This window comes from Erithacus rubecula (assembly GCF_903797595.1).
Source record: "Erithacus rubecula genome assembly, chromosome: 1".
Taxonomy (NCBI): Eukaryota; Metazoa; Chordata; class Aves; order Passeriformes; family Muscicapidae; genus Erithacus; species Erithacus rubecula.
In genome coordinates, this window is record NC_136658.1 from 46,906,642 (window position 1) to 46,926,568 (window position 19,927).

Consider the following 19,927-nt stretch of genomic DNA (forward strand, 5'->3'; position numbering starts at 1 on the left):
GCAACCTGACATTTAAATGCAAGTAAAGGAGTGCAAACAGATGCAGAAATGTGCTACTTCTTGTATCTGACACATTTTTTACAGGCAAAAAGCGAGTTGTGCTTTTTAGCAAAGCAATACAGAGACCAGTTCAGGTAGATTTGCAGCAGTTGTGATCATAAATGGCCTACTGTGACCTGCAGGACCTCCTGAGCTGCCTGGTGGGTGACTTGAGAGAAGGGATCATATGATTGCTCCCCAAGGTGTTCAGTTGAATTCCGCTGGTTTAAGTAGGAGATCTTGGCTGCCCAAGTGTGTTTGAAATGAAGTGAGCTCAGGGTGGTCACATAAATGTTTCAGCCTGCAGTTCTGACTGGAATGTAGTCTCTGACTTACCATGTTTGGGAGCAAAACCCCCCAGCCTGGCCTCACAGGACACAGCCACAACTGGATGAGGACCCAATTTCAGATTCTGGTGAAACAATATTGGTTTTACCAATTTAACAAATGGTTAAATAGTCTCAAATGGTGAATATTTACCTATATACCTATTGGAGTAAAAAAGTAGGTCGATACATTTGTGTTCCTCCCTGTGCTAATGATCCAAGTGACTATAAAGGAACTTGGCTAACAAAACATACTACACTCACAGAATAAGCCCACAGGCCAGTTATGCTTGACAAAAATACTTTTGACAAGGAGGTGTAATTCATTGTTTAGAATCACTGAAATGTATTTTATAACTGTTATTCTCTGGCATTCACCCCAAAGGAGAAGCTGTGCTGCTTATCCAGCTGCTGAAGGCATAAGGCATCCACTATAGATACAAAAGAAGTGAAAAATTTTGACAGTTTTTAAAATATGTCTGTATCACACAGGAATTCCCTACATTTATGTCACTTTAGTGTTGTGTTTCCTATCTGTATTTTTAGTTTCACTTTCCGAATTTCAATCCATTCAAATAACTTCATCTCAGACCTTGTTTTTTTCTTCAAAAACTCACTGCCATATGGAGGAAACATTAAAATTATTGGATCCAAAGTAAAAACAAAAGCAGCTTAGTGTTAGTGCAAGAGGCTTAAATCAAGACAATTAAACCTAAGTTAAACTGAAAGTAAAAATGACAAATAATTTTGGCCAGATGAAGACCACACACCAAACAAAAAGTCATTGTCATCTACGGTGGAAGCACAATCTGCAAAAAAAGACCATCATCTTCAGAAACAGTGAAATAAACTTCCAAGATAAATCTGTGCTCTAAGCAGACAAGAAAAACCTCTAGCAGGGGTAATTTGAGAAGAGGCTGCCTTCCAGAGTTTCACCAGGGGATCACTCACTGCCACGCGACCAAACGATTGCCTCCCATTTTGGGCAGAAGGTCATGTGGTGTTTTCAGCACGGACAGGACCCGGGATAATCCTTCTGCAGCCCAGCTTTGCTCTCCTGTTTGTTATTTTAATGCTGTGGTTTGTACTTAATGCTGCTGTGAGTGACAGCTACTATGATAGCCGCCTGTGTGTCTCCCAGATAACGACGGCTGGCCTCATTAACCACTGTGGCGTTGGGATATTTAGAGGTACCCTTCAGTTGTTCAGTTGTTAACAGAATAGCTGAAAACAAGACTGCTGCACTTGCTGACCATGGTATGAATTCAGTCTTTTCCATGCATAAAAATCTTGTCAGTGTTCATTGACAGGAATAAACCTGGCCACTCAGAAATGCCATGTTTTAGATATTTAATTTGTAATGTTACCAATTTGCTGATGCCGATCTGTGATCTTCTACCATAGCTTTCCATGCTGCTTCCCAAAGACCACTAGGTGTTAATGGCTAAGACAGACCTGCAGGTTCTAACTGAAATTTTGTCAGGAGTTCCCGTGACAACGAGGAGGAGGAAAAACGCCCAACAAACACCTGACCAATTTGTTGAGCTGCCAGGGCAGGCAGTGAGATGATGGAATAAACAGTCCAAAGTTATAATGAAAGCAGTGGGTAATAATTATTGCTCTCTAATTTGTTAGCCCTATCCAATCTCTTTTACTCCAGCTGTGGATATTGCCACTGCTGGCAAGACACGGAGGTAAATAATTCTTCCTATGCTATTGAAGCTGTGCTAAAAAGTAAAAGAGAAAGAAATGTTTACATCCACATAAATAAATGCAAAAGGCTGGAACATGTCCATACCAAACTGGACTCTCTGACCTGTGCTGTGTCTGGGGAAGTCTGTCCTGTCCTTTTCCCTTTCATTCCAGAAAGCCCAGATTTTCTTTTGAAGCTTAACTGTGGTGAATACAGCTCTTATTATTGATTCTTATAAACCTTTGAAGAATGTATTTATTTGTTCTTCCATGAACTTCTGGTGTGACAAGCCTCAACTTAGATGGATTTCTGCTGTATACCATATATGAACCAGCAGTGGTGCAGCTTTATCTGTATTGCTCAGGCTGTGAGATTCAAACTTGAGTAAAACTGCAAGTTTTTGTATTTGTCCTTCCTGTCATCTATTTGCAACCCAAGAACTTTGCATTTTTTACGAATTTTTTTTCTGTTACATCAGACTCTAGGGGTTTCTGTTGGGTATTTATATGGACATCGTACACTTACAGCAATGAGAAGTTCATTTCTGCATTAAAATACATGGTGGATGGCTTGCTCAGGTTATTCTACCAGGAATTCTCTGAAGTGTCAGGGCTTAGTGAGACAGGAGACAGTGTCCCATGCAATAAAACTGAGATTGCAAGTTCTGGCCCATTCTGTGCAGCAACAGGCCTTCACAAACCTGTTGGTAAAGCTGTTTCAAAAGACAGAAAGACACAGTAACCTTAAAATCACCCACTGGTCAAGAAAATCTCTGGGGATATAGTCACATTCTTAATCTGCCTACATTTGTCTGCTAGTCTTGGTCTATTCAGAAATTCAGTTCTGGATCTAAGATATCTCTTTCAGCAAAAATCCCCACTTGAAAGAGGTACCAGACTGACAAAAAATACTTGAGTTTAATAAACTGTCATTTCCCTGGTACGTTAGTAAATTCTTTGTTTGGACCCTGCCTCCTGGGTGTGGATATTGCCCTTCTTGAAGGGAAGGAAGCCTCTAATTTTTATTCAGTGTTATTACAGTCACCCTCTGTCTGGGGTGACTGCTGCTTCTCTTTGCCTTGCTCTCCACCCACCTTGGGGCTGCACTGACCTGACATCATGCAGTAGAAGAGCACATACGGTTTAGCTCTGTTGCTGTCACTACAGCCTGCAGAAGGAACCAGAGAGACAGAACATCAGTTTCTTCTCAGTTGTCTTGATAGCCTTCTTCCAGTGGGCAGAGAAGAGCAGTGTGGAAAGACCTCCTTGTGAGAACTTACAGAAAAATAGGGATAGTAGGAAATAGATCTGATTTTCTGACTGTTCCATTTTGTAGCTCCTAAGCAAGGCTGGAAAAATGTCACAACCCTGCTGCTGCTTGTATCCTTGGGCTACAAAGGGAGGATGGGCCATCCTGGAAGCCCACTGACCTCCTCAATAATAGACAGAGCAACTAATTACTGGTGCATGCAATAGGTGGAAGCTGAAGACAGCCTACCTGCCTTTACCACCCTCCAGAGAATGAGAAATATGCTCACCTTCTGCAACACAGAGGGCAAGCAGAGGCCAGATTGTGCATGTGCCTGCCTTGCTGGGACATCACTTTTCTTTCTCAGTTGCACATTTCCCTTCTTCACATCATGTAGCCAAGTCAGTTTAATGATTTCATACACCTCAGCCAAATGTATAATCGGAAACAAATCAAAAGACAGTAATGGGAAAATGGGAAAATACCAGGAAGACCATCTTCTCTACCTGAACAATTTTGCCAAAAGAGACAAAATTGACTTGATATAATTACTGAAAAAACCGCCAACAAACTATGAACAAAACTCCACTAAAAAACCCCGCTCCTTCCCCCAGCCTGAAGAAAAACCCCAAACCCCAACCAGACCACCCACACAAGCCACATCAAATCTTGAGTCTTGCAGCAGCATCAGCAAAACAGCAGTTGTGCTGAATTGTTTGAAAACAAAGCATTGGCACTACTGAACTTGAGAAGCTGGCATGTGACATTCTGCCCATCTCACTGCCCAGGCTGGACAGCCTCTCAGGACACCCTGTGGGCCCTTGTCTGAAGCAGCCTTTGGTAGCGAACTTAGAAAAACTGTTTGAAGGTATCAGAATTGGTTCCTGAGTAATGACAATCTTTATAAAGCAAGGCTTGAAAAATACAGTGAATTCTAGAGGGCCCTTGCTAGCAGTGTGCCCACACTACATGCAGGAGACACAATGTTAGCACTGAGAAATTATTTGTGTAATTACTGTTACTGTTCTTTGCCAAGATTTTTTGCAGTGCACTTCCAGAAACTTAGGATCATGCCTATTTAAAGACCTAATGCTAAAACCCTCCAGCAGACTGCTTTGGTCAAACCTTTCTATCGTCACTCTACTCCTGCACCCTGTACTTGCTGTGGCCAGCAGGCAATGCTCAAATACCTTGGAGGAAAGGGAGAACTTCGACTGCATTTTCATTGGAAGTCCTGGAATGCTGGCAAGTGGCAAGTATGTGGCATCACCCAAACCTGACAGGCTTCATTTGTAATCTTCTGGCTTATCTGATTTACAAGCAGTTAACTACTCTCATCTCATCAACAGCAAGTTCCAGATGTTTCACATAAGAAGAAACAGTGCATGATGGCAGTAGTACAGTAATCAACTGATAAATTACTGATAAGTCTCAGTAGTCTCTGAAGATTTGTGCTTTCATCTGAAGTATCACTTGTGTAGGCACATGTACCTGAAGTCATTCTTTAAGATAACAGAAGTATTTCATAAGTCTGTTGAGGAATATGTATTTATGGAGATATGGAAATAGATCACTAGTGTCTGACATACAGAGCGGGGTACTGAGAATAAAAAAATTAAATCAGAGGTGAATTGTAGGAAGCATCATATCTGGGACAAGACGAGAACACCTCTGCAGAAGTAATCCCTCCCTTTTTAGGAAATACATAGTTGTGATGGGCTGTTGGAGCTGGAGATACAGCTGCTCCTAGACAATGAAGTTGGTGTCCAAACTGGTCAAGATGCCCAAACAGAAAGAGGATGGCCTGTAACTTCACAGCAAAAACTCATGGACATGCGTGTCCCACACCAGCTAAACTTACTAAAGTTCTTGATAGTTCCTGGAGCAGGAACACTAAACCAAACACTGTGCTAAACCAAACACTACAGTGACACTCAATTAAAAGGAAAAAACAAAACAAAACACCCCAACAAAAAAAAACCCCACAAAACCAAAAGCTACCCCTCCAAAAACAGTAACAAAAAGGGGGGAAAAAAGTATCTTGGACTATTCTACCACTTTGTGATTCTGTGCTCAGTGCAGTGCTTTATCAGCCACCAAACACAAAAACAGCTCTTAAGGATTTACCATACTTCCATTACAAAATTTCATGTAAATTACTTCTTACCTGTGAAACCCAGGATCTTGATCAGCTAAGTAACAATTCAGTGAGAAACCTCCGTTTTGACTTACTCTGCACCACCCATGTTATCAGAACCAGCTGCAGCAGCCCCTCCCCAGCATTTTCACAAAGGTTTGCAGAAAAATTTGGCCACAATTTTACTCCCTTGACCCAAGTCAAATACAGTAAAACCTTTCAAGACCTTTCAAGGTCTCTCACTTCTTCCCTACCTTGCCTGAAATACAGATGTTGTCCAGGCTACTTAGAGATTGGCATTTTTTCCTTTACCAGTATTAGCAAAACAACATTTCACATCCACATTTCACCTTTTTGATTTGCACATCAGTTCAAACAGTTCAAACTTGGTTGATGCCTCCTAGTCCTTCAAAACAGATATTCAAATCAGTATAACTGAGCACCTCAGGTGCCTGCCAGAATGATGTCCTGTTTCACCTTGTCCTCACTTCCAGACTTTTCCTAAAGTCATTTCTCATCTCTTCATTTTGCCTGAAAATGGCACAAAAAGCATCAGGACATTATGACTAGTTCACAGTCAACTGATATTTATGATACAAGATCCAGCCAAGCAGCTGAGAGGGCACATACAAACTACATGACTGCAAAAACCTGAGGACTCTTGTGGGTGTTCAAACACAGCCAAGCTTTTGAGTAAGAAGGGAAGCTACAGACTAAAGATGGCCAGATGAGCTTGCCCTGAGTGACAGCTTGCCATAAAGCTTCTGGAGAAAGAAAATCAGGACACCAACTCCCATATAATGTTTTCTAAGTATGATTTGGACCTAGGATTCCTGTAAGACTAAATTCAGCAATGATGACCACTTGTTTTCAGACTCTGAAGGATAAGTTTCAAAATTATTTATCAGTTACCAAAAAAATGACACTTCTCTGAAGTGTTTTGTCCAAATTTGCTCTGTCTTCCTGCAGCTCAGCAATTTGTCCTACCTCTAAACCCTCCTATTAATTTACATTTTCTCAGACATTCATGCCTTAAGTGCAAATTTAAGAAAATTCTGAGTAATCACAGTAAGATTTTGGAAAAGCTTGGTATTTTGAAAGTTTAGACAAAAAACAATGGGCCTCCCAAGCGATCTGACAGATACAGTACACAGTAGAATGCTTAGATGTCTAACACACACCAGAAGTCTAAATCCTAGAAAAACATTTAAAATTATCTGAGGCAGTAATGTGTTACAAGGGTAAAAACAACTTCAGAACAGCTCTTCTGTAAAACCTGAGATGTATTAAACTTTCTGAATTGTCTCAAGTACACTGGAAGTTTAACATTTCAATTATGAAACAGCTGCAATTATTACAAGGCAAGGCTGCTTGAAAAGCTGTGTGTGCAGCAGGTTCAGATTCCAAAAGATAGTGACACATTTCACAGACTGCCTTTAAAGCTGGAAATAAAATACTTGCGAAGCTGCCATGACTTGTCAACTAGTCTATAGAAAAAAACCCAGGAAAATATACCCATCAGTTTCAAACCCACATACATATCACAGTGGCTTCATCTAACTTCTATTAATCTGATTTTAAACAGCGGTTGTAAATACATCACAAAAAATCTGGTTTTTGGAATTTGAATTTCAATAGCAGACAACTGATTCATGTTTCTCAAACTAAGTATTCCTGTAAAAACTGCTAATGATTTCAGGCAGTGACTATACAGTAAATGATGACACAACCAGGGATATGAAGACTATTCAATTTTGTAGTTTTAAACATTTGAATCAAGAGTTACACTACAGTTCACTGCAGTAATCAAGAGCAAACACCATACTCACCATTGTCCTGTTTTGAACATAAAACATGGAAGATTTACCTAAAATCAGCATTTCCTAGTGACTGCATATTGGGAGGGGCACAAGAACAAACCTGTCCACATCTGAGCAGAGCTGTGTCTGGTGACAGGCAGAGCACAAATGCTGTGGCTCATCTGGGAAGGGTTGTGGAGCACTGCAATTGAGGGAATGCCTCCTGAAGCCTTGATGTGCCAACTTCTGGGAGGTTAATAATAATGACAAGTTACCTTAACCAAGGGTAATTTTTATTTGGTCTAATACTCAAGCATCACCAGGTTAAGATCCTTTAGAAAAGTAAACTGGTAAGAATAAAACCCCCCAACCTCATGAATGATAATTGGAACATGAAGTTTAATTTTAAATAAAATTTTACCAACCAAGTTGTGTTTTGTGTCTAAAACTACCGAACAAGGTTTGAACAAAATACTCAATTTCCAAAAAAAGGCAAATACAGGTTTAATGCCAGTCATCCAAAATTGACATTAGTCTCTTAATATAAGGCAAAAATAGTAATCCTCTTTTATTTTTTAACCTACATTAAGTACAGTCAGCAATAGCTGCTCTATAAAATATGCATCATTGAGATCTAAAAGCAAGATCGGCAGAGAATGCCGACTCATGCATTGTAAGATCTTCTCAACATAGTGACAACTCCATAGCAATCTCTGGAAATGTCTCTGGGTTAAGGACTGGATTAATGCTGCAGAGTGGTTTTGTTAAATGTGTGTGTAATTTAGTTCTCATGCGCCACAATCACATGTCCATGTTATAGCTGTTTAGCACAATTCTTGCAGGTCTAAATGTGTGTCAATTTACATTAAACCATAGAAAATGCCATAAAATACTCTATGCAATCTTTAAGCATCTGTCTTCAATATAATTGTATTTACATATTTTTATGAACTTATAATATGCAGTAAGTCAACGAAGACATTTTTACAACGTTTATTAGATTATGAATTTATAAATTCAAGGACTCAGAGGCACATAGTTTAAAAGGCCAAGAACACCAAAACTAATTAAGTCACAGAAATCAGAATATTTATGGACGTAACACCGGTAAAAAATAAAAAAATCACATCCAGACTAAAAGCAACACTTCTTAAGAGTCATCCTTCAAAGTTAGCATAATAAAAAGTTCTCATTTCCCTCAAAGAAAAATAATTCATCCCACCTACCAAGCTAGAAAAACCTATTTACAGTTGTACTTTGATCAGAAGTATCATTAAGTTGTGTAATACAGCCACTTCTATTCTGCCATTAGAATTTAACATTTCTTCTAAAGTATAGTTGTATTTACAAAAGCATAAATATTGTAACTCTGATCTTCATTAAGGTTTGAATGAAAACAGGTTGTTAAGTCACAATACAAACGTGTTAGTGGAAAAGTAGGTGCATTTCATTCTCAAAGAATACGAAGCCAATACTTCTGATAAAGCTCAAGTTCATCAACGAGACCAGGTTTTTCAGTTACGTTAATGAAGATTAAACCTCTCCTGTGTTAACTCTTTACATCTGTTTCTTCAGTCGACTTTCACTACGCTGTATATTTTGGTTACAAACCAAAAGCATGCAAAGAATCCAATTGTCCCTGAAAGAGAGAAAAAAAAATTACGTTTGAACACTGACACAGGAGACGTTAATTTCTATGCGTAGTTTATATGTCAGGATGTGTGTATATGCAATCTGCTGTCCTTAGCCTTCAGTACATCAATCAGATCAGATAATGGAAAATTACAGACAGTACCTGGTCCTAATAGGCATCAACTACTCTATAACCTATCTCACTATTTTAGACCACAGAACAGATCCTGTGGAAGACTCTAGTTGCAAGATGTTTCTGTGTTATTTGTCTTACATTTTGTTCTTGTTTTTCTAGTATGCTGCAGTCCCAGTCCTTCACACTGCTCCATTTCACTCTTTCTCAGTGACTACTCACACACACTTCATCTGATCTGCTCAGCTGTCAGAATATTATGTTTAATAAACATTAATAACAGCATCAGAGTTCCCACTACTTAGCAATACTTGAAGGTCTTGGAAAACTAGAACATTACCTTTATTTCTCTACAGACTTAGTTAATACAAATTTCAAACCACAGTGTAGTTACTACACAACTTGTAGTCCTACTGAAAACATGTGTTACATACCTTAAAAACATACACTTTTGAAACAAAACAGCCAAAAGGTATACACAGATTTGAACTAAAATTGAAGGATGAAGACCATTTCCCTGATAACTTATCATCCTTCTAGCAGAATAAAAACAGTTTAATCTCTTCTCTTCGTATAAGTCCAAAAGAAACTTTTTAACAAAAATATTTTGAATGTGAAATAGTTAATATAGTTGAGCTTTATTAATCTAACTGGATTATATCAAAATTCAGTCTCAATCAGAATGATATTGGATTAAATAGCAGCTCAGAATACCTGTTACAGGAACCTTAAATTCCCAAAAAAACTAGGACAGGAAAAAAGCCCTGAAGATTATCTGATTTTTGCCTACGTACCTCTTCTAAAATAATATCCTTAATTTATACAAGCATCAAGGCAATTCTTTAGAGGAGAAAAACATCCTTTGTTTTAAATCTGGTAAGAGGGACAAGAAAAGTTGTGTGCTAACTTGTTCTCTATAAAAGCTTGAAAGGAACCATGAATGATATCATGGTCATTTTTTTTCACTTTACGCTTGCTAAACTACTGATGTTTAAGGGACTCATTTACTATGATACGTAGTTGTGATCCCAGCTGTGAATCAAAGATTTGTCATGTAGCTCCCGGTATTCTGCCTGCTGAGCCTGATCAATGACCTGGAATGCAGTATGGATGCAAGTGCCTGAAGCATGTGTTACACCGACATAGCAGCAGGGCACCGTCAAAACCCTTCCCCCCAATCCTGACAATTTTTCACAGATGAGTAAGCAGCAGCAGAATAGTTTGCATAGAACAATTATGACTTTTTCTTTTTAGCTTTTTTATCATCCTGACATGAGAAGCCAGTTGCCTTTGGGAGGAGTCTTTGCTAAATTGCTAATACATTCTTTTGTTCCAAAAAATGGAGAACTGTCCCTTTACCCTACCTCTGATTTTTTCTGTAAATCCTTATCTCTGAGCACTTCAGTAAATCTCAGAGAACTGAACATAATCTGCTTTTACATTCCTATCAACCTAAATGGACAAAATTCTTCTTCAATCTTAAGAAACAGGATTATTTCCCCAAATTAAAAGGCAATTTGCACTTAATCCTGTGGGAAGTAGATTAAAAAAATCATTGAACACACAATTCTGTGTGGTTAACTTCACGTGTATTTCAACACATAAACTGAAAATTTAAAAAAATCCAAGAGCATCCAGACTCTGAAAACTTAGTTCTAGTTGCACAGGATGACTTGCATTTCCACTGTCTCAATTACTAACATAACTGCCACAAAAAGCAACTGAAAGGGGCTGAGAATAAACCACCTCCTCTTTGCATGCTTGTGAACCTACCCTAAAAATTTAATGGCAGATGCTGCACAACCACTTGGTCAACTCAAAGTTAACACATGAGCAAAGGAAAAAGGGGATGGAGTGGACACATCTTAATACCTCTATACAATGTCATATGACATGACTGACTTGAAAGAATAAGGGCAAAAGATGGAAATTATATGGGTATCTGAAATACAAACAGGCAGCTGAACCAAGCCTCAGCACAGAAAAATTTTTGTAAATCCCCTTTATCTTGAATGAATCTGCTTCAGAATTAGTGCATGCATCCAACATAACAAGAGTGACCAAAGGAGACAGGGTAAACAAAATTCTGGTTTTAGTCAAAACTGTTTACTATTACAGGTAGACTTGTTGAACATCTGTTGAAAAAGCTGGTGAAATTAAATTAATTGACCTTACACTTATGTAAGGCCTTATTATTTTTCACATTACTTTGTAAGTTTGCACTGCATTTAAGATCAATCTGCATACAGCAGTACACATTCATTTCTAGTTGAACAACCACACATCCTAGGACTTTTTAGTTCGATTAAACTATCAGTACACCCAGACCAGAAGTAAAGGTTAGGAGAAAAGCAGGGTGAAAAAGAAAAAAAAGTGAGCAAGGGAGGCAGAATCTCTGATCTATGCATTCAGAATGACTTGTAAACTGGTACAGAAATGTGAATAAAAGTGGAGATAAATTGCAAACTATCTGCATTGCCAAAACACATTAGACTGACTTAAAATGAAGGACAGAAGATAAAAATGACCACTTTTGGGACACAGCTTGATCACTTTTCAATGAGATTATATAATGCTCTTAAGTCTCATTTCTTCCTTATAACAGGCAATGACCCAAGAAAATCCTTGCAGGCCATTGCTCCTGTTCATCAACATCTCCATTCAGTTACAGTCCACAAACAGCTTCAGTATTTCCTTAGCTGAAGTGGAAATGTCTTTGAAATATTGTTACACTTTAAAAGAACACCATTCTTAGTTCTTTTTTCTTTTTCACTATTTTTGTTCTCCTATGTTAAGTGCAAATGAAAATTCTACTTAATAGTCATAGTGAGATTTGCATTAAAAGCTCTGATGACAAGCCATTTGTGTCTAGGAGGTCTCAAATGACAGTGTCTATACATAAATACATATCCAAGCCTTTGGAATCATCAAAAGTCATCATCAACACAAAGCCTGAAATTTTTAAACCATTGATCAGTTCAAAGTAGTTTCAGAAGTACTGCTCTAGGGTAGAGTATACAAGGATGGACTGCATTCTGCTGGAGCAGAATACAGAATTTTTCAGATTTTTTTGAGGAGTTGGCGGTTGCTGCTTTCTTGCATCAGTTTGAAAAGAGACTTCTTGCATTTTCACTGCCATTTTTCCACCCTAAACAAGGGCTGTATCTGTCTGACTGAAGACTACAATGGAAGATTTTGTGACCTCATCTCAGTTAGTGAAAAGGAAATTGAAATGCAGCACCTAAGACAGATGTTTTTTCCAAATGCTCACGTGAAGATTACAAGAGTCTGACAAGACTGATACAAAAAATGTCAGAAAAATTCTGTCTGCTTCCCATGCAACTTCAATGCAATTGGGATAAAAGTAAATACATTCTGGAAAAGAGCACATTTTAAAAAAAAAGGCACTCTTTGTCAACTTCTACTCCTCTCTCTTCCTTCCAGCTATTCCATAAAATCTGCAGTTTTTATCTTGACACTGTAACTTTATACTTGATTGTGCATGATTTCAAGTGTGCTTCTCCAAATGCAACTAATTTTAAAAACTGAGTTTGTAATATGACTATCATAAGAATGAAATCTGGAAAAGTATTTATCATATTTGTAGACCTAATTATAGGCCACATCTCAAATAGCAGTACTTTTGCCTCATTGTCACTTATCTCTTCTATTAAAATTTGCAATTGCATAGTTGCAATATGCTACACCTAGAAAAAAATCAATACATAAATTTATAATTCTTTATCAAGATCAGTTTTGCCAAGGAATTTACTGTGCAAAACTAAAGGCAGATTCAAAATTTAAAATTCAGGTTCAATAGACTTACCTGTGAAAAGGAAGAAGATCAAAACCATAATCATGGTGTAACCAAAATATAAAATGGTGCTAGCTGTTCCTGTGATTTGCAGTTTAGAAAAGAAATAATGTATTGCATATATTAGGAAATAAACTGCAGTGAAGCCACTAGTGAGAAATGAACGCCACTGCCAGTGATAGTCCTAGAAAGAGTAAAGAAAAAATACAGATGCGTGAGAAATATTGCATACACCTCTAGCCCACTGACCCTACTAGGGAATGCAGAGCTACTTTCTACATTATGACTTTACCCAAATGTAAGTTTTTGTAGGGCTTTTTATCTAGAGGGAGAAGAACTATATACAATCAATACTGCTTTAATTACACAATTAAAAATTAGAGATAAGTTACCTAAAGATCAATAGCAAATACACAAAATCCTAAAACCCCAAATAAGCCAGATGTACTTATTTCCAGCCACAGAGATTTTTTTTTTCACAAGGCTGGCCATGTCCAAAATGCACTGTGATTGAACAAAATTAATGGATTAATTTAGCACCTTCAGAAAACAGGGAGTGAGAATCTAAAAATGTGATATCTCAGCAATACCCAGTGCAGGGTTTTAATATTTCTTACAAGTTTTTTAAAGTACATCTCATCTAGCACTAGTGTTCATGTTGAATTCTGGAATACTTATTTTCAATTTAAAAAGCATTATAATTTTTTTAAGCATTCTTAGAACATTATGATGTTTGAAATATTTCCTACCTCTGCACATAGATGGAAGTAGCAGAGCAATATTGTAGCCTCAGAACATGTAATAACCAAAATAATGAATACCAGAAACAGGAAGCCAAACATGTAATACATCTGGTGGGACCTATAAAAGGGAGTTTAAAAAAAAATAAAATTAAATGGCCATTGTGCTATTATTATTTCTTCATATGTAGTAACATCACCTTCACCCTAAGTATTTCCCCTTCCTATTGAAACACTGTCAATTGTGCAGCTATACAATTGACCAATTTATTTTCTGACTAAAGAATAGGAACCTTGGCAGCTCAGTCTGAGAATACTGAGAAAGCAAGGACAAAGCATGCCCCTGGTTGGGATTTTAGAGAAAGAAATGACTAAACATAATGGAGAAATCACAGTTTCAGTGAAGTCAGCATGACCTCTTCCACTGACTTCAGCAGAACCTGGATTTCACCTCACATTTCAATCAAAGGGGCAGAGTTCCAAAATAACAAGAAATGTCAAATGCTGTAGCTGTCTGTGTTGGGTATAGGCACCTATTCAAGGTTCAGAAACAGTTTAACAAGATCCAGTAACTAAATTGTGCCAGAAGGAATACAAATTCCTCACAGTAGATTAGTTTGTCAGTGAGCTCACATCAAAATTCACTTGTACTAGTCTAGTCTATGGTGCTTTATTTTTTAAAATAATTACTCTTTTTTAATAAAGATTTCACAAGAATTTGTTCTTGGTTCTTTTTTTTTTCTCCCCAGAGTAGTAATACTTTTCTAGCCTAATAACAACTACCAAAAAATCTCAAGTTTATTTTAATAAACTTTACTACTGTCAAGTTATATGCCATATATCAGCTTCAGAGCCACTTCCACATGAAGTCAGAAGAGTAGCATGAGAAAACAACAAACTCTCTGAAGGTAGGTCAGCTGTAAATTGCTAAGCATATCACAGCCACCTCTCTGTACACCCCAACAAGCATAACAGGCACCGAGTATCTTTGAAACGACAAAATATTAAAAAGATGTTAACATTTAAATTGTATTGAACCAGTATTATGGTAACCTCTTTTTAAGACAGAGAAAATTCAATTTATAGTGAACTTACCAAATACTATTGAGAATAAAGAACAACTGTATAAAGATACATCCAAATGGAAGAATCCCTCCCATGATAATGCCAGGTAATGGCTTTGTATAAAATGACTGCTCAGGAATCTGGCGTGGAATTTGGTTTGTGCGAACAGGGTGTTCAATAGCCTTTAAACAAAAATATCAAACAATTAAATAAATAAAATGTCAAACATTTTTGCTTTCTTTTTGTAATGAGTGGTAGCAAAAATTCTACTTTTGTTTTGAGCATGTGCATACCCAGCTACACTACATTTGCTTTTGTTCCCAGCTCAGTTACCAACACTTGCTTGGCAAACTTGCTAAAAGGCAGCTCTTACTGAAAACACAATGACAGATATTTTGGAATTCCCTTTTAATGATTGCCTAGTTATCATCTGTTACAGAGCCTGAGCTGATTTAACACATTTCAGCTGGGGTAGTGGTAGTGCAGACTTCTGTTTCCACCTTCGAAAATTCCTGCATGTTGTTTTCCAGGACTTACTTCAAGAATTGTACTAGGATAAACTTAATGAAAGGACTCAATCTGGCAATTTGATCCTAATTTAAGACACATGCATGGATCAGCATGTGTGGATGAGAAAAATGGTGGGAGAAAGAAAATGTAACACAGTAAGATACATGCCTACTTTCTATCTTTACTGGTTCATAAAGATTACATTAAAAACATCAATAGATACTTCCTTTCTGATTTGATTTTCAAGTTTTAGTGACACCTACCACATTGCCTTATTAGCTTATCAAATCTTCCTTCCTTGAAAGATGTACACACCTGTACAATGCAGGGGAACTTGACAGAATTTTAACATGGTTATTAGGAAAAAAACATTGAATTCTGGTTAAGAAAAAGAGGATAACTACACAACTGACTTAAAAAGCGCCTTCTAAAACAATAATTTTTGAAGGAGATCTATAGAGAGATGGAATTCTGGCTTCCTATGCAGGAAAACTCACAAATGTATCTGCACTTACAGAAAATTATTTGTTGGAGATAGTAAACTGTTTTTTAAGAAAAAAAGAACCAATCTCATTATTTAATGATTTGGTCACCAAATTATGAAATGTTTGGTCACAAGAAACCCTCATAAAAATATGTGAAATTGATTGGTTTAGGAGTAAAAAACAATTAATGTCTGCCAAGCAGAGATAACCATTCACAGAAACAATTATGCAAACAGATTTCACAGAACTCCAGCAATCTGATCAGATAACATCTGCAGTGTAGAGGGCAGACAGGAACAAGAAATACATGACAAAACTCAGAAATGCATGGTTTGCTTTCCCTAATGCTTGCTGAGTCAAGTACTTGTTTTAATATGTCAAAAACATGCTAATTAAAATAAAAATGCTCAAATCACTGTTTTATAGTAGCAGTCACTCAGTTAAATACAATGATAACCCAAATTGCTGCAGAGAAGTATCACTGCCACCAACCACGTGTCACAACCTTGGAACACCAAGACTGGTTATTTAGTGTGATTCTAAAGTAACTGAACAGAACTGGAGCCAACAGTGCAACTAGCTTAGGTGCTACCTCAGTCATGGCCTAGACATAGAAAAATATTTCTGTGTTTTTATGCATGTATACACTTAAAAAAACAATTTCTCAGAAACACTTACGTTTTTCTTAAACCCAAAATAGGCACCAATAAACGTCAGTGGTACAGATATGCAAAACCAGAGTGCCAAAATAGCAACCAAGGTACCAAATGGAATAGCTGCTGAAGAGCCTTCCCCCCAGAGAATGAGGTTCATGATAAAAAAATCTGCAAATACAATTCTGAAAAACACACAGCACACTTAGAGCACAAAAATACTTCTTAACATTTAGTAACATTGACAAAACAATGGCACTGTTTTAAGATTTTAGTGTGAATCTCTGCTAAAACCAAATGACACACACATTATGAAAACAAGGAGGTCAGACAAGCAATTCTTTGTTAATCTAGTGGGACTGAACTCCAGCAGGCACTGACGTTCCAACTAAGCTCTTTCAAATTTATGCTTGTCTTAACTACACTTCAGGGTAAGACTGCTTGCTGTGATTAAGTGGAAAAAATTATCAGAGTGGTTATACATTATATGACACTATATAAGACTGACCACAGTGTGGTCAGAGAAACTGTCCAGAGAATAAAAGAAAACAATTAAAGACCAGGCCTAAAACTTACTGCTATCATAATGTTTTTTCCTAATCAACCTTTTCATGTGGTGAGAGTAAATAAATGCTTACAAAAAAAAAAAAATCTAGGGATGATATGCCTTTTACTCATCTTTGTCAAAAGCACCATGATACTCTTGCAGTTTCTAGAATAAAGGGACAATCTAAGATTTACTTGTATAGCTGAAACTTTAAAAATTAACTATGCATATCAGAGAAACAATTTAATTCTCCTAATCATGACAATATTTTCAACTTACCCAGGACAAAGGAATGATGTCAGCAGGACATTTGTTTTCCATTTCTCACCTCCAAATGCTGTATATTAAAACATTTGACAGACATTAACACATGCATTAAACTCAACTATTAATTTTCCAGTCCATTTACCCATAATACTTAGCTTGGAAATACTCAAATAATGTGCTATCATGCCAAATTTAAAGCAGTACACTAAATATTCAGTAATAAAATTAGATTTCCTTATCCCCCTGCTTAATCACAGAACTTCAAAGCAGAACATCTCACACCAAGGCCAGGAAAGGTATCCAACTAAAACTGTGTCTTTGACCACTTTATCTCCTAAAAGGAGGGAGCAGATTTGCAGTATTTCTGTCTTTAAAAATATTTTATACCTGAAGTGATTAAGAAATTTAAGCTTTCTAGCATTTGACTGCAGTAGGTTTCAGTAGGTAAAGATACATAAATATGTGAAAACCAAGCTTAATAGTTTTTTTGAAATAAGTCTTGCCTATGAATCTTACAGGAGAGTCAGAACTAACATGCTTACAGAAGTAGTGATGTTTTCTTGAGTCTTAACAGCATTAAGCAGTGGTGATACCAAAAGACCAAAGATAGCTTTATTAAGAAAATCTTTATGAATTTGCACACTGCTGATAAAAATTCTAGTCAGTATACTTTCAAATGAAAATATCCTGCTGGAGTGCAGTGAAGCTGATAATTTCATCTGAGCACTGCCATAATGACATGCTTCTTTATTTCAAGTCAGAAGTGATTATGGTTAAAGTGATTTTAATTAAGTTTTTATTTCTTCATAAAAACTTGGTAGAACATGACAGCAGTTATTAAGATTAACCATTTAATTTCAACTCAGGTTTCATTTTTTCAATGTAATTTTGAAAAAAGAACACCCCAAATTTTAAAACTGGACATCCATTTCAGCTGCATTTTGTTTTTTCTCATATTACTTTATTTGTATACTATTAAAAAAATCCCATTCATGTTTACATGTTCTGAGAGTATAAACCACTTCCTGTTATAACAAAAATATCTCTGAATCAGTCATTCATTGTCTTAGCAGTTCAACAAAACATTCAAGTATCAATTAAGTGATTCCCAGTAAATAAAATATGAAATTTTATCATTAATAACGGTATTTCCATCCCAGACACAGGATTCAATTTGCCATCAATACACTTCAAAACATCCTTCAAAAGACACAGTATAATACACACACAATATAAAGAATAATTATATCCTCAATAATGTTCTTAGTATTAAAATTTCCTTCTTTGCTAGTCTAACTGGCTTAGATATTAGAAATACTTCACTATCACATCACCACTACTGTGTAAAAACTCCCTACAAAATACACTCTTCCCACAGGTTTTCCCCACATGAAAATGACAAAATAGTTAGAACAAAGAACTCCAATATCTACTGACAGGCTGAACTTCTGGAATAAACTTCTCCTCTAGCCCCCTATATTCACAACTGAAGTAGTCTAAAAGATTAATCTCTCTCATTCAAAAAACATTTCACCTTGAATAAGGTAATTTACACAAGCTATATGTGGAATACCATGCTTCACCTTCAAATAAATCACAGGATAAAGGGGTAAACCATTTCAGCTGGTAGCCAGACAGGTCTTGAAACAATAGCTGGGATCACAATAGCTGAGGGAAAACATTATCAAGTCACTCTTGTCAGAGGCACAAACACCATGGGGTTGGTTTCTGCAACTACAGAGCACCGAACAATCCTTCTCCCTGTGCTCCAACCACAGTCCCATAAGCATTATTCTCCAAAAAATCTGGGAGCTAGCTAAAAAGCGGTCACAAATCTCAGTCATGCAAGAACTGAGGTTCACAATTTGGGGGTGCAGGTGTGTGTTACCAGCAACAGCCACGACTAAAACTAAATGCAGGTTGACACTTGTCCCCAGAGTGATAGGAAACAGAAGAAGAAAACTTCTGATGCAAAGATGTAATGACCTTAGTACTAACACTATTTAATTTCACAAATACACAGCAGCAAGAGCAATTCAGGGCCTTTAGGCATGATTACATCAAAAACAATGTAACTATGTTAATTGTTCTACATATATTTTGTTGTTAAGGTAAGCACATTTCTCCAAGTTGCCCTGGGGGAAACTACAAACAGTGCAGCAAAATAAAAAACAGTTCTGTAGTGATAGTTTACATTAATGAACTTAAGCATTGTCATTTTCAGTAACTATTACTCACATTTGTAGAATCTGGCAGCAACATAACCAGCTGGAGTTCCAAGCAGTACCCACAGAACTACAGCACAGGTCATTAGAGCTCCCCTGTTAGCAGGTGACAAAAATCCCAGGCAAGCAAAAACTGTGAAGCAAAGATGCACAATTTTAGAAATTAGGTTAGAAACTTTAGACTTTATGTTTGACTTAAAGCCAGTACATCAGTTATCTTAAAATCTGTGCATACTAAGTTGCATGTCTACTACATCAATCCAGCTGTTTCTAATGGCTTTTATGAAATTTCTAGACAAAACTGTACTTCTATTTTTCACTAGTGCCATGCAGTTAGCAATGAAAAATCACATACAATCAACTAAATCCTCCCCACTTTACTTACACAGGGTAACAAAAGTCATTATTAAGATTTGTGTGCCAGAGCCTAGAAAAACTGACAACAGCATTCCTTTTCTTGGGGGCCTGAAAATATCACCATGAACCAATTTCCAGCCAAATTCTTCTTGAGCATCTTCCTGTAAAAGGAATACATCTATTTTAATACAGCAGATTGCAACTTAAATAGCCTGTTACAACTACACATTTAACTGAAAAAATTACATTCCAAATAA

The 19,927-nt window shown here is 36.9% G+C and overlaps 1 protein-coding gene across 1 annotated transcript in view; it reads right to left on the reverse strand.

Moving 5' to 3' along the window:
• Positions 1 to 8,219: 8,219 nt before the first annotated feature.
• TM9SF2 (transmembrane 9 superfamily member 2) overlaps positions 8,220 to 19,927 on the reverse strand; it is a 29,602-nt gene continuing 17,894 nt past the window's right edge. The window contains exons 10-17 of the mRNA XM_079328684.1: positions 19,699 to 19,831; positions 19,327 to 19,446; positions 17,101 to 17,158; positions 16,300 to 16,459; positions 14,657 to 14,808; positions 13,571 to 13,682; positions 12,834 to 13,005; positions 8,220 to 8,881 (exon numbers count right to left, since the gene is read on the reverse strand). Coding sequence (XP_079184810.1) covers positions 8,814 to 8,881; positions 12,834 to 13,005; positions 13,571 to 13,682; positions 14,657 to 14,808; positions 16,300 to 16,459; positions 17,101 to 17,158; positions 19,327 to 19,446; positions 19,699 to 19,831 — 975 coding nt within the window. The 3' untranslated portion in view covers positions 8,220 to 8,813. The remainder of the gene's footprint in view (positions 8,882 to 12,833; positions 13,006 to 13,570; positions 13,683 to 14,656; positions 14,809 to 16,299; positions 16,460 to 17,100; positions 17,159 to 19,326; positions 19,447 to 19,698; positions 19,832 to 19,927) is intronic.